The sequence below is a fragment of the Scyliorhinus torazame genome, chromosome 13, assembly GCF_047496885.1.
Source record: "Scyliorhinus torazame isolate Kashiwa2021f chromosome 13, sScyTor2.1, whole genome shotgun sequence".
Taxonomy (NCBI): Eukaryota; Metazoa; Chordata; class Chondrichthyes; order Carcharhiniformes; family Scyliorhinidae; genus Scyliorhinus; species Scyliorhinus torazame.
In genome coordinates this window covers 192,077,312-192,093,054 of record NC_092719.1, presented here as the reverse complement: position 1 = coordinate 192,093,054, position 15,743 = coordinate 192,077,312, and the positions used below count along the sequence as shown (strand labels likewise).

Genomic DNA, 15,743 nt, shown 5'->3' with positions numbered 1-15,743 from the left:
ATATTAAATGGTCTGTTGCTTTCCCGAATCAATACTATATTTCATTTCATGGTAATGATTATTGACATTTGTTTGCTAGTAATGGCATGCCACAATGGAACTATTATGATTTTCCTTTCAGTTGGATTTTTTGTTAAAATATCTGTACCCACCAGGAAGGCAGTGCACCAACTCTGCCAGACACGGGGGACCTTCTACGAACACGGAGAGAAGGGTAGCTACCTGCTGGCTCACCAGCTGAGGAAGCAGGCAGCCACGAGGGAGATAGCGCAGGTGAAGGACAACAGAGGCGGTCTGGTAGCCGAGCCAAGAAAGGTCAACCAAGCATTTGAGCCTTCTACGATGACTGTACACCTCCGGGCTCACCAACAGGGACACAGGGATGAAATGGTTCCTTGATGGACTAGACATGCCAGTCGTGGAGATGGTAGGCATGGGGAACTGGAAGCACCAGTAGGACTGGGAGAGACCATGGAGAGTATCAACTCCATGCAGACAGTGAAGGTCCCAGGGCCCGATAGGTTAAAATGTTATAAAGGATCTACAGAGATGGGATGCACTCCCACTTTCCCTGGCGGGGAGGGTGCAGATGATCAAGATGAACAGTCTGCTGAGATTCCTCTTCCTGTTCAGATCCATGTCGATCTTCATCCCCAAGGCTTTTTTCCAAGGGATAGACAAAATGACCATGCCGTTTGTGTGTGTGTGTGTGTGTTTTGGGTGGGGGGGGAGAGCCCAATGATCCCCAAGTCGACACTGCAAAGGAGGAAAAATATGGACGGCCTGGCCTTACCAAACCTGCAATACTACCACTGGACAGCTACAGTCGAGAGGGTGAGATGGAATGGGTGAGGCTGGAGGAGTCCTCCTGCACGAGAACGACCCGCCAGGTGCTCACGATGGCAGCGCTCCTCCCCCCAGCAAAATACACATCCTCCCCTGTGGTGGTTGCCAAATTGAGGACATGGAACCAAATGAGGCAACATTTTGGTTTAACCAGGGTGTGCTTCATGGCCCCCATCAGTGGCAACCACAAATTCCTGCCAACCATGCTCGGCACCACCTTTAAAAATGGAGATAGGAGGGGGTACGCCAGCAGTCAGGAACCTTTACATAGATAGGGGACAGACTCGTGACTCTGGACGAACTAACGGAAGAACAGGTGCTACCGACAGGACAGGAACTCTGGCCCACCTTCAAATCAAACACTTTCTCCACAAGGAGACAATGAGGTACCCTAGGGCCCTGAGAGAAACTCTACTGGAGTTTTACGGACAGTAAGAGAGAGGGAACTGTGGGGACATCTATGGACAACTTCTGGAATGGGCAAGGACACCACTGGATGGGGCTAGGCAAAAATGGGAGGATGGACTCAGGACGGAAGTAGGGTGGGAACTTGAGCGAAGCACTAAGTAGGGCCAACTCCACCTCTTCCTGTGCAAGGCTAAGCCGCATGTAGTTTAAAGTAGTGTACAGAGCAAGCCTAACCAGAACCCGAATGGACAGGTTCTTCCCGGAGGTGGGGGAATAAATGTGAATGGTGCCAGGGAGTCCTGGTCAATTACCCCCACAAGTTCTGGGCCTGTCCAGACTTGGATTCAGGACAGCCTTCTTCGAGGCGATGTCCAAGGTTGTTGGGGTGAGGGTGAAGCTGTGCCTGTGAGTGGCAGTCTTCATGGTTTCAGACCAGCCAGAACTACTTTTGGGGAAGAGGGCCGACATGCTGGCTTTTGTTTCCTTAATCACACACTGGAGAATCCTGCTTGGCTGGCGATCAGCAGCACCAGCTACAGACTGGCTGGCAAACCTGTCGGAATTTCGCCACCTGGAGAAAATCAAGTACACCATCCGAGGGTCAGACAACGCCTTCCACAAAGCAGGGAGACTTTTCAACAGCCGACTCCAAGACCTGTTCAAAGCCAATAATGACGAGGAAGAAATGGTGGGGTGGGGGTGAGGGGGGCGTGGACTGAGGAGAGCAGACAAGAGCACACATAATGGAGAGGAGCAGGGAGGGGAGGCGGAGAGGAGCAGAGGGGGGAGGGGAGGCAAGGAGGGAACCCAGGAGAGTCGCAGAGAGAGACATTGGAGATGGGAGGGGACAGGACGCGCACCCCCCAAACACCGAACCCATAAAGAGACCAACAGGAACCGTAGAAGAGAGGGGTGGAGCACACGACACATGAGTAATATGACACCCAGGGTGAAAGTTGATGCCAGAAAAGAGCCAAACTATCAACGGAAGAGGGGGGGGGGGGGGGGCTGCAGATGAGGGGAATGTATGTAAAATTTGTAAATAAACGTCATACCGTGTAACTATCAGGTGCACTTTGTTAAACTGTTACACTGTAAAAATTGGAAAATGCCAATAAAAATATTTAAAAAAAAATATCTCTACCTTTTGACTATTCAGAAGACAAAAAGTAATGTTTTTCACTGGGGGAAAGTGGAGTTTCTAAATTTTGAGAGTTTGTTTTCCTATCTTAATTTTATCTGAATGTACCTGATCATTTATACATTATTGTTTTCCAAAATACCCGGTTGTTGCATTCAATTAAAGTGGCGAGTATAATCGTTTCTGAAGTTTTTTTCGGTGTGTTAATAACTCAAATTATTGTTAATAATGTGATAGTTTTATTGATCTAAAATAATCAATATTCACCCAAAGTGAGGGCAGGTAAAGCATATGATAATTCTCATAATGTCCTGATTTAATATTTTTTTTAAAACTTGCGTAATAACATCCCTTGTTGCCACTTGATATTTGTTTATAAGACTGCAAGTTTAAATTAATTGTTCAGTGTTAAATTTTGCCCTATTTAGTATTGATATCTGAAGATGCTAAATTTCCATCTATTTTAATGTACAAGTATGCTCTATCTTCTTATTATATTTCCGAATCCATATTTATTGAGTGCCCTTTTTATGTTTCAAAAAGGGTAATTTCCTTATGATGTGCACCATTTACTAATTTACAGAGCAAGCAGTCAGTGTGCTTCGCATAATTCCAGCAGTGTATGATTGGGAACATTTAGATGCTTCACAAAGTACCAACATTTCATGGGGCAGTACATTGTTAACTAACCTGTACATTTTTCAGTGCTTTCGATAAACCTGGAATGGTGACGAGAAATGACATGAGATTTTATAAAATTTATGCTTACAGGCCCATCTGGTGCCCTCAGATGATATCACTGTTTATTACAGCTGCCAGCCACCAGGAGAGTATTTGGAGAATGTAATTCAGAATCACAATGACTTTATCTTGGGAACGATAAAAACCTCTTTGAAGCCCTACCCAGTACCAATTTCTGCTGGAGTGATTATAGAGGAAAAAACACGGGTAAAGCCTCTAATTCCTGTCTTGCACAAGTTTCAAATGTGTATGATTATATTTGATAGAAGGAAGAAGTATATGCTTAATTTAGTATAGCATTTCCTTTTTGACTTTTCCCTCAGTCAGGTTAGGCTAATCAATTTTCTTACTGAAGACCAATTGTGCACATGCTATTACTGTATGCATACCCTATGTACAAAGTGAAGACTTTGTCAATAGATTTCATTGTAATTGTTAAATCTAGAGTTTTTAAAGTTTTTAGTAAGGTGAATTACATTTATTTTAAGAATCTATTGAGGATGAGAAGAGTCCCTTCCTGTTAGTAGGCTACAAGATATTGTTTACTGTGCCTCATTGCACTGATGACCAAGGAGTAGGCATTTATTTTATCCAGCCATAGATAATTATGTTATGCAAAATATTAATTGTTGATGGAAGGATGGAAAAAATAAAGCATTTTTAATATTGTATAATGTGAATTTTATTTGTTAGAAGCATAGAAGAAAGAAAATTAGAAATTTGTCAGGTCTCCTACCTCTAGCCCATTCTTCTGAAGTGACTGAAAGGGATAAGCCTAATGCTTCTTGGGCCACCTCATTTGCTTTATCAAGGGCTGCAACTTTGAATCAGCATGGTTGCCGAGATAGGGCTGCTGGATATACACAAACAGTTGATTTCTGTTCTGAAAGAAGGACTAAAATCCTTTTTTATTTTGTGTTTGTAAACAAACATTTTTCATCATGCAAATTTGGCTTCTACCAATCAGCCCATAAATGCTAATTGTTGTTGGGGAAAATAGTGCTGGAAGTCAAATCAAGAGATATAACCTTTATTCTTCTCTTGGTGGTAGTTGAAGGGTTCAAATCTGGATTTGACTCTTGTGAAAGGAGCCTCAACTGTCAGTTCTCCAGCTTTGGGCCTTGCCTGTGCATACATCAATCTCAAAGTTTCTGTAGACGGAAAAAAGCAAGGTAAGAACTAGCAACGTTGTATTTTTGTAAACAAGGTACTATATATTTATATAAAAATATCCTACACTTTGCATCATTGATTAGACTTGGGGTGTAAGATTCAAATCATTCTTCTTCATAGCTTGGAACTCCTAAGCAGGCAATAAAACTTGTCCAAGCAAGGTTAAGCATCAAGCAATAAATAGTTTTGTGACAAAAGAAGAACTGTTGTCGGTGGGCTTTCACGTAGGATTAATTATTTCTGATCCGCTTAGCATGTGAATCAGTAATATGGCAGGCCTTGTGTCAAAGTTCTTTACATGAGGATCGCCTTTAAATGATTGGTGTGAGTAAGCCGGCTGTGTGATATTTGTCATATCATGGCAGGTAAGAAGTCTTGCATAGATCTGACAACTACACTGAGAGACAGAACAGATGTTTACTAAATAGCTAATTACAAAACTTTGAAGGTAGAGATTACAACTACTGTCAGCTGTTGCAAGGAGGCCTTTTTTCCAATGCTGTGATTAGGGGGATAGTGACAACCCACCTGCATATTATTTGGTGAGTTGTGTTCAATATACTGCTGAGTTGATTGTAGTTTCTATATGCCTAATTAAGGCTGAAGCTCATGTTTGTCAGAAACAATTCTGAGGCAGGCAAAGAAAACCACCCCAGCTACCACCCTCAAAATCTATTCCCTCCACCACCGATGCACAGTGGCAGCAGTGTGTACCAGCCACAAGATGCACTGTAGCAACTACCCAGACTCCTTCAACAGCATCTTCCAAACCTGTGACCTCAACCACCCAGAACTACAAGGGCAGCAGATGCATGGGAACATCATCACCTGGAGATCCCTCTCCGAGCCACATGCCATCCTGACTTGGAATTATATTGCTGTCCTTTCACTGTCGCTGGGTCGAAATCCTCCATAGCAGCACTATGGGTGTACCTGCACCACATGAACTGCAGCACTTCAAAGGCAGCTCACCACCACCTTATAAAGGGCATTTAGGGATGAGCAATAAATGTTGGCCCAGCCTGTGACACCCACATTCCATGGCATCATTTAAAAAAAGTAAGCCCTCTTTTGGTTTGAGTTGACTTGAAAGATTGGAACAGATTTGATTCTGTACAGGAAACTCAATAATCTGATACCTGAGCCAGGCAGGACCATTTCAATACAACAATATATTTGACCTGGCAACCTGATATAATTAACTACACTTGAAGAAGTAGACCTGGCAGTGGATGCTGGGATTCTACCAATTGCCCTTGGGGTAATTCTGCAAGTCAGGGCTGAAATGGATAGACACAGAATGCAAAGCTCCGCAGTTTATAGATTTGGTCACTTAATACCCATGAGTGCATTTAATTCCCGAAAACGTTGACCCTTGCCAGACAGCAACTAAATTGTGTCAGCTTAAATAAATAGGATAGGTCAAGTTGAGGCTAGTATGTGGTCTCCACATGGAGTATCGGCATTACAAAACAAATTTCTCTGTGGATTTCTCAAAAGCTAGATTTGCAGATGATTTTTGATAGCTTTATACAACTGTCAGAAACAGTGCTGACCATGAAAAGAGTCAAGTCAATATGACGATCTACTTTAAAGAGGAAGGATTATTTTAATTGAAGTATTGTATATGCAAGTGGTTTGATGTAGCTTGAATAACCATCCAGAAAATGTTTGCTAATTTGGATCATGAGCCCTGGTAATATTTCCAACCTGACTTTCAGTGCACAATGAAAGCCAATACAAAATATACCATTTGCAGAAATGGTAATTGCCTTTGTTCTGAGATGGGGTGATATAATTTTTTTTGATGGGGTGATATAATCAAACTGAGATACCGTTGAAGTTCTCATTCTTGGAATACAAATCTTGATCTACATTTCAGATGGTGTGATACTGCTGGAAAATCCAAAGGGAGATAAGGTTCTGGACTTTGTCAAGCTGAAAAATGTGATCGTCAAAATATTTAAGCTGCAGACTGCACAGCTAGCTATCTATCATGATAAACATGGTAAATATGCACTTAGTTTTGGAAATTATACATTGTGTGATCCCCCACTACTTCATTTAAAGAGATTGGCCCAAAGTTTGCTAGAATAATAAGTATCTTCACAATGCGCGGTGTTTTTATGCATAAATCAGCTGAAGGGCTCAGATGAGAGAGAGATAGGTCAAATGGCCATAACTTTCTGATTAATGTGCGTCACTCCACAATTTGTCTTGTATAAATGGCAGCTCGCCTTCAACCTGCCTGTTATTTTAAAGAAGTTGCTGGATTCGCATATTAAACTAACAGGCAAATATCCTTCTGACAATCTAAGAATTGTTAATGCAATGACAGTCAACCACTTGAAGTCAGAAAGGGAACTATTAAAACTGATGAGTTTCATTCTTGCATGCAGTCAAATCTTAGACATTTAAAATATATATTTTTTTCCTTTCTGTCTCTTCTCTCGATCAATTCCGTCTTTGCCTCTCAGTTATTTCTCGATTTGTACCTGATATGTCTTCAGTTCACCCACTCTAATTCCATGTCCCTTCTCCATTGTCCCTCTTTCTTTCTCAATCCTTCAATCACATTAAGGAAATAGATTGTTGTTCCTGGCGTTCTCATAATTTTCAGGTGCCCCATTTCCTCTGGCTATCAGTTTGCACAGCAAATTGAAGGGCATACTATTTCAGAACAAAAGGATGTAGGAAAATGTCTAACTAATAATACACATCGTTGAATGCTCTGCTACAGTAAGGTTTGGGCCATTACCTTTCTGTTTACTATTGCAGTTAATGATTTTATCAGAATTCACAGACTATGTTGCAATTTGCAGGTGCTCTCTGCCTCTGGTTTAAATGTCTTAGCTACTTGCTTCTGAGAAAATATAACAGTCGTATATTTGAATGGGTAAATTGAGGATAAAATTAAGATCATTACAAAATATTTGACACAAAGAGCAGGAAGCCAGTTACAATGTACTATCTTATTTGCTTGCGGCTTTTTTGTTCGTTCAGTATTAAAGGTACATTAAATTATATTAAAGCTTCCGGTTTTGTTTATTTTATGGCCAGAATTATGTCATAGCCGTTCATATGCACAAATGCAGTGTTATTGATTAATAGGCATTAGCAGAATTGGATGAACAAAAATTATTTTGCACAGGGACTAATAAATATGGTGTGAATTTTATTGAAGTTATAACGTGAACACTGCCTTGTGCAGAATGGGAGAAATTTAGAAGTGTTATAACAATGCCTGTTCTCATAATTGAACTGAAATTTAATCTCCTTAACTGTCTTTTAATTTTATTTAGTGTTTCTGGGCTGAGGTATCCTGTTTGATCACAATGACCTTAGAAAGAAGCTGTATTGTAGGGTGCTATGTCAATGTTTCTTAATGAGGGAAACATTGTTGGAACCTTTTGGAGTCAAAAGCATATGATATATTTTCCAGGATGGAACAGTTGTACATAATTCCTTAATCCAATTTTTAATGATGTAAGAAATTGATTAAAAAAGGAAAAGAAATCTGTTTTGTAGATTTTCTGCCCAATCTGAGGGCTATGCGACCTCAATATATGTGTGCCTGTGGAAATAACACCCCACTTGGAGTGAAAACTAGTAAGGGGTCAGTTGGAAAGGTGAATATAAAACCGAAAATTTCAATTTAGGAACTGCTTGTTCTGAAAGTAAAACAAAATTGCATTTCTGCCTAATGGAATTATGTGGCAATCTGGCTTTATATTTAAATGTCTAATATTTTCACACTGAACTTGTCGTAAAGGTTTAAATTTGGCAGCCTGCAAAATAATAATAAAGTACATTGTGTATCAAAGCATATTTCTATTTCCAAGTGACTTGCTTAGCTGGTGAACAGGACTTTCTCAGTCAGTACATTTGATAGCTAATTGCTATATGGACAGTGATTTGTATCTTGATTTTCAAAAGGTCTTGCATTTATTGTTCAACAGTATCACACGTCTTTGTAAATAGCAACAAAAATTAATTTTAAAACAATGGGCAGAATTTAATATGATCCCCAAACCCAACCCAGGCAAATTAGGAGGCATGACCCACATAAGGGCCTCATCCCACTGCTGCTGGTATTCAAACAGCTCCATCTGTGGTGGTCGCCCAGCAAGCTTTGCCTGCAGCCTATCAGAATTGGGCAGGGGGTCCCTTGTTTAGAGGCGTTCAGTGCCCAATCCAGAGAACCAACATCAGGATGGGGGGGGGGGGGGGGCATGGAGGAAGCCACCCCCTTCCCTTGCTTTCTCTCTCTCTCCCCCTCTCTTCCCCCTGGTCACTGACAACCCTCTCCCTGCAATTCCATTCTGTCTACATTTGCCTATTTCCAGGGAACCACTAGCAATCCTTGGTGATAGCCCCACTGTAGTATCAACTGTGGGCTCTCAGTGGCATTGTCAGTACTGGAGAGCTGCCAGCCTCAGATTGGGGCAGGATTTTCACCGCACTGGAGGCCCACTGGGAGAGTCTATGCTCCCCAGGTAAGTGGCTGATTGGAATGTAATATTGCCATGCCTCAGATTGAAACGTGGCAGGTAGCTCCGACGGGTTCAACTGTTGGAGGGGACCCCTATCATCCACATTAAATCCCAACTAGCATTATTTTAAGATTTTCTTTTGTTGCCATCATTACAGAAACCTTTTTGAGTCTAGATTCATTTGACAGGGCAGAAGAAATATTTGGATCAAGGCAATCTAAGAATATTGACACTTAAATTTCAAAATAGCAGCTAAAAGCAAAACCAAAACTTACACAATGTATCCAGTTAACTTGCTTCAAAGACTTGCAAAGTCTCTTGTTTCCTATTGCGTATCCTCTGTATAAAATTTCAGAAATCAATGGGCTGAGTCCGTCTTTCCACTGGCCGCCAGGCCCCAATGAGATCTGATTTTGCTCTCCAATGATTTGTTGATCATACAATCAGAGAATCCCTACAGTGCAGAAGGAGGCCATTGGCCCATCGGGTCTGCACCAACCCTCTGAAAGAGTACTTCACTCAAGCCCCCCCCCCCACCGGGCCCTATCCCATTAATCCTTAATCTAACCTACACGTCTTTCTGGACATTACGGGGCAATTTTAGCATGGCCAATCCACCTAATCTGTGTTTGTCTTGATCCTTGCTGTCACGGGCAGGTTATTTGCGATACAAGATTAACTATCCCAAGGCTGTGCCTTCATCAAGCTGCGATGATTTAAGGTTCATTGGGTAGTCAGCATTTTTAACATTTTTATATTGTAGTGTTGCTTCTACAGCATGTAAAGGCTTTGAAGATTGTTATGCTTACATTGAAAAGTGAATTTCAGAAATTCACCAGCACCACAGGAATGAAAGTCTTGGGCGTGATTCACGGGGAAAAAAGTCAAAGTCATGTTTCGGGCATGTTTGGCAGGGTGTTTTGTGACGGCTGCAGTCCCGAGATTGACACTGCTACTCAACGGTACTTAGCCGTTTTTGGGGGCCTCTGAGAGTTTCTCTCTGTTGAGGCCACGCTTTGAAAGTTTCCGGCACTGGGGACCTGAGTTCTAATCTCTACACCGCCTCTTTCAGGATCCCCCTGCTATTAGGGCCCCCCTTCAACTCCCCACTCTTATTTTGGCCTCTTCAAACCCCCCCCCACAAGCTCCCTTCCATGGGCATGGCCCCCAGGCCCTGACCCTTGGCCATGCCAACCAGGAACCTTGGCACTGCCAGCCTGGCACCCAGGCAGTGTCAACTAGTCACCCTGGTGGGGGATAGGCTGGCAGTGACAAGGTGCCTGGGTGCCAGGGGGAGTGCCAGTGTACTACCCTGCCCTATCCCCGAGCACCCGGAGGGCTCTGGAGGTTGTGAGACCCCCGAGGTGCTGTCACACCTGACCACAATTGTGGAAATCGGTTCTAAACGATGCCCACTTGAGGCCTCACAGGCGCAGCCGCTGACTTTCAGGCACAGGAAGAATACAGGGTTGGGATATTTAAATGAGTGGCATGTCTGGTGACTCGCGCGGGAAGTCCGATTTGGGGCTCTTCCGCGATTCACCCATGCCGGGCACGATGCGGTGGGAAAATCACATCCAAAATCTCTGTGTTTCTGGCTGTGGACCAGAATTAGTGCATATCCATTTTGTTGCAATATCTCTTTAAGAAAATATGCAAATAGTGTGCACATGCCATCGCGGGAGCAGGGTGTAAAGCAGTGTGTGATCAGGCTGTGTTGCTATTAGCGTTGGTTGTGTGTGCTGAATCCTGAGAGTATAAGATATATTAGTTCTCGTCTTCAGATAAATAGAACCTACTTATAGTTTACCAATAAAATCAGATAAACTCAGGGCTGGCAGCATTTTCCAGCATCAGCAGTATTTTGCATATAGTTTACTAATCCTGTGTGTGTGATTGCTGATTTTGTGTCAAGAAGTTGGAAACACAACATATTTCACCAGAAGTATTTAGCAGCACCTTGTTTATAATATGTAATTGCCTCAGATTCTGAGCTTCCTCCTGTTGTAGCAAATGCAGAAGAGCAGCAGAAGACCTGACCCAATATTTTTGGCCTCAGGTGCAGGCCTTAACCCAGAGTGAAGAATGACTAAGTATCACATTGTATACCTCAAAGAGAATGACTATGCACATTCATAGGAAGCCCCATCACCTTTCAAGTTGCCTGTCAGTTCACATACTGTCTGATTTGGGTATATGCTGCTTTTCTTGTCAGTTAACATTTGAATTCACTGCCCACCATGATTGTGAGTGCCATCCACCATAACAATTGAGCAATTCAAATGCAGGATGAGACTCCACCACCCCAGGTGGAGTTTGACAATAAAATACGTTGTTGCAAAACCACCCATTTCCCAGGAACAAATACAATATATAATCAAATGGTTGTCAGTTTTAGTACTGATGCCAGGCTGAGTGAGAAGTATAAAATTCCAATAATATTCAAATTATCAAAACTGAGGATCCAACATTTGCTATGATCTGTCATAGGTCTGAATAAAGAATAGCTTGTTTTGTGACTAAATGAAGATGTCAAATTGTATCACACGCAGTTTTTGGTACTGGAATTTTAGTAGAAAGGAAAACCCAAAGTCAAAATATAGGGGCAAAGATCTATTTGGGTAGTGTCACTTCAGACAGTACTACACCGACTTGCATCAATTCCCCATAGACAAGCAGCACCACAGGGCTGCACAACCACCTGCACAACCCTCATGATGTTTTTTTAGTGATATCAATGAGGAACTCTGCATTCATAAAGTCAACTAGATCTCTTACTATTGTGATTCACTTAGCTGTCATATTGGCCACAATATTGATGCTCTTTTTAACAACAACCAACTATGTAATAAACAAGTACATACCCTTTCATTGTTCAAAATAATTGTTGCCTACCTAGCCTTTCTGTGTCAGAAGGAGGTGCCAGAATACTATTATTTATACTGCTGTGCATGGTTATAGTTCCCATCAGTCACAGAAAACTATTTCCTGGTTGGAGTGCAATAATGGCAAACCTTTGCTATCTTGATGCAGTGGCAGATGCTAAGTGATTACTGCAGGGCAAACCTTGCAGAAAGTGGGAATGTGGTCAACAATATATAACAACTATCGATAATGTGGTTTGCATTGTTGCTTCAGTGATCAAATTCTCGCCAGCCACATGGGGGCCCAGGTTCGATTTCACCCCCCAATGCAAGGCAATTATTTTTTTACGGGTAGCATGGTAGCACGGTGGTTAGCACTGTTGCTTCACAGCGCCAGGGTCCCAGGTTCGATTCCTGGCTTGTCTGTGCGGAGTCTGCATGTTCTCCCCGTGTGTACGTGAGTTTCCTCCGGGTGCTCCGGTTTCCTCCCGCAAGTCCAGAAAGACGTGCTGTTAGGTAATTTGGACATTCTGAATTCTCCCTCTGTGTACCCGAACAGGCGCCGGAATATGGCGACTAGGGGCTTTTCACAGTAACTTCATTGCAGTGTTAATGTGAGCCTATTTGTGACAATAAAGATTATTATTATAATTGAGGTATTTAAATCTATTTCTCTGTTCTTTTTTTGCACCTCTACTTGTTTTTACATTTTCCCCCTCCTTTTTAGCCAGTCACCTTTGTTACAAGGTGAGCAAAAAAGACTATAATGGGGTTTGTGTTGCTGTGCAAATAGGTATGACAGAAATTTGAATTTAGATAGAAAGATGAGAATGTTATTTATTTGACATACTGTATCAATCTTTCACTCATTTGCTGTGGGTATTATGTATTAATGCCCTATAAAAAGCTGGCATGAAAGTAAGGTTTGCAGCCATGTTTTAAATATCTTCCAACGTATAACTTCCATGGATCCCTGTTGCACGGATTTCATTGTTTCATTATCGATAGCAGCCATCTTGACAGAAAAGCACTCCCTGACAATGAATTTGGGACACCGCCATCTTCCCACCTCTGCCCAAGATAATCTGGGGCAGGAAGGCTCAGTGACGGCCTTCTCACTCTGATGCTAATTCAGGCCCTAAAGTGAGCAATTGCTGAGAAAGAGAAAAACCCTTTTGAATATTGAAGCAAACTAATTACCTCACGCGCACAAAGGCAAAATTGCAGCTGCTGGAAGTCTGAAGTAGAACTAGAAATGGAAGCATTCAGAATGGTCTCCATCATTTGCTCATTCTATTTAATTATTTATTCCCAAATGTGAGTGAGATAGCGATCAGTGCTAATTACTTAAAGTTACGAGGCAGGTATTCTAATTTCTTACCACTTCTGAGACAAAGGAAGAAGGAGAGAAAGCAAGAAACACATGGTAAAAGGTAAACGGGTAGTTTGAATCAATTCAAAATGAGGAACCATTCTGATTGATTCATTCTGATCAAACAGGTCAGGCAAATAAATTGTTTGTGTTGGGGATAAATGCTACTCTTGCCTGGTTGAAGCAACCAGCCTCTTTGTATGTTGTATTTAATATCCACGAAAATTTTATTTTTGATTTATTCATTCATGGGATGTGGGAGTTGCTGGCTCGGCCAGTATTTATTACCATTCTTTGATCGCACTTGAGAAGGTGGTCCTGTGCTGCCGCCGTGGACTGCTGCAGTCCCTGTGTAGTAGGAGCACCCACAATGCTGTCCAGAAGGTTTTTCCAGGACATTGACCCAACAACAGTGAAGGAATGGCGATACAGTTCCAAATCAGTATACTGTGTGACTTGAGGGGAACGTGTGGGTGATGGTGTTCCCATACATTTGCTGCCCTTGTCCTTTTAGGTGGCAGGGGTCGTGGGTTTAGACTGTGCTGTCAAAGGACGCTTGATGAGTTGCTACAGTGCATCTTGTAAATGGCACACACACTGCTTCCACTGTGTGTCGGGGATGGAGGGAGTGGATGTTGAAGGTGGTGGATGGAGTGACAATCCAGCGGGCTACTTTGTCCTGGATGGCGTCGAGCTCCTGGAGTGTTGTTGGTGCTGCACTCATTCAAGTAAGTGGAGAGCATCCCATCATTCATGAAAGCCTTTCATTGAAAGTCTTGGAGAAATTGAGGCAAGAATTCTCCAGCCGTTCATGCCGACAGGATTCTACGGACCTGCCGGCAGCACAGCCCTTCCAGCGGGGTTTTCTATGGCGTAAGGTGGCTTCAACTGGAATTCCTATTGACAGCAGCAGGACCGGAGTATCCTGCCAACAGCGAATGTCGCACCGCCTCCCTCCGCCGAGAAACACTTGGCTGGGAGGCTGGAGAATTCCGCCCTAATTGTCTGATGATAAAAAATTTGTTCTGTGAAGTTAATTGAAATCAAATTATTTGCAACTGTATAGATTAGTGTTTTCAGAGGATTCACTTTTTTGTTTACTTAAAACCTGTTGGTGTGTTGTTAAGTTTGTATTTCAAAATGCTAGTATTCCTGTGAGTTTTATGTCTTAGGTGATGAATAAATCCTTACAAACTATCATTGATAGCCCAATTTATTTACTTGTCTGTGATGCTTTTATGATCCATCTCCACTTCCTAAGGCTACTGTTGCCAGATTCCTTCAGTGATGAATATATTATGAGAGCAACTCAATTTTCCAATAGTTTAATCTCCCTCTAGAAGTAATTTTCCTGTATTTAAAATGATTTGCTGAAGGTCAAAAAGATGAAGGTCTGGTTTTTCCGTTCCCACCAAAAACAGGAATCGTCTTGGTTGGGATAGAACATTTGATGGTCCATCCAAAGTTCTTGTTGACTTCGGGTGGGAATTTCCAATCCCATGGCGGTCAGTAGTGTAAAATCACAGCCAAAGTTTGGGGACTGTGTCTTTAGGTCAGATGGAGAATGAAGTGGACCATGTAACCTGCTCTGAATTCTGCTGATGGCAAACCTGGGTGGTTTGGTTGTTAAAGATTAATGGAGGACTCGGGTTGTTTGACTGCAGAAGATGCAAAATATTCACATCTGTAAACAATGATTTGAGCAGCTGACGGTGAATACACTGTCAAACTATCATATCAGTCTCCCAAATACCAGTGAGACGTTAGGGATATCAAGTTTTGTAAACAGTTATACCTCAAACGTTCTATTTAATTCCAAGATAAGTGAAGTTGAGAGTCTAGAGGATAGTGTGATGGAATCCATGGTTTGGTTTCAAAGATTGTATTTTTTAAGACGGACCCTAATTGAAAAGGGAAACTGAGGAAGGAAACTGACCCAGTTTCCAAGGAAACTTGAACCGAAACTGAGATTGGAAACGAAAACATCTGGGAGACTGGAACTGTTTGAAACCATATAAAAGGACACAGTGCCAACAGATCATTCTTGTGGTTCAATACAGGCAGCCTGAAGAAGATGAAAAATAGATTCAGAAGCTGCAGCTGTTTCTGATACTTGAAGAAAGCATTGTTGAATTTACGCCTATCAGACCGTTGTGCGCTGTGTTGAAACGGTCCTGCAGAAGCATGCCATCTTTGGTGAAGACTGCATTCACGAAACTTGGGTTGATTGCATGCTGCTGACCACTAGGGATCAGGCTAAATCCTAGAAGAGGGGCAGAAATTCTTCATGAGGAAGACAGAGTTTTGAAGGAATTTGTGACTGAAATTGATATCATAAATGCTGATTGGAATGACAAGCCAGTTTGTAAGATCTGTCTTAGTTGTAGATGATGTTTAATGTTTCACTTATAATCTATAATTGACAGCTGTATAATTGACAGCAATGTACCTGATAATTAATTTTTAACTTAAGTTGATTCTGGGTTTGAGTGTATAGGTGGTTATTCAAGATAGTATTTAATTTTTGCTTTGTTTGACAATTATATTGTTAAAATAAATTAAACCGTGGCATCCTCTGGCTTCCTTCATTCCATAAATAACTCATATTTCTGATTTCTTCTTTAATAAAACGTTACTGGTCTTGAACAAGATCAAAACAGTTGCTAATTAACATTTTTAGTTGGATGTAAGTCACATGATTCATG

The 15,743-nt window shown here is 41.9% G+C and overlaps 1 protein-coding gene across 2 annotated transcripts in view; it reads left to right on the top strand.

The window, feature by feature from the left end:
* The window catches only part of iars1 (isoleucyl-tRNA synthetase 1), a 330,949-nt gene that overhangs the window by 293,176 nt on the left and 22,030 nt on the right, over positions 1-15,743 (top strand). For both annotated transcript variants that reach the window (XM_072472632.1, XM_072472633.1), the window contains exons 29-31: positions 3,167-3,343; positions 4,188-4,308; positions 6,192-6,317. In XM_072472632.1, coding sequence (XP_072328733.1) covers positions 3,167-3,343; positions 4,188-4,308; positions 6,192-6,317 — 424 coding nt within the window. The remainder of the gene's footprint in view (positions 1-3,166; positions 3,344-4,187; positions 4,309-6,191; positions 6,318-15,743) is intronic.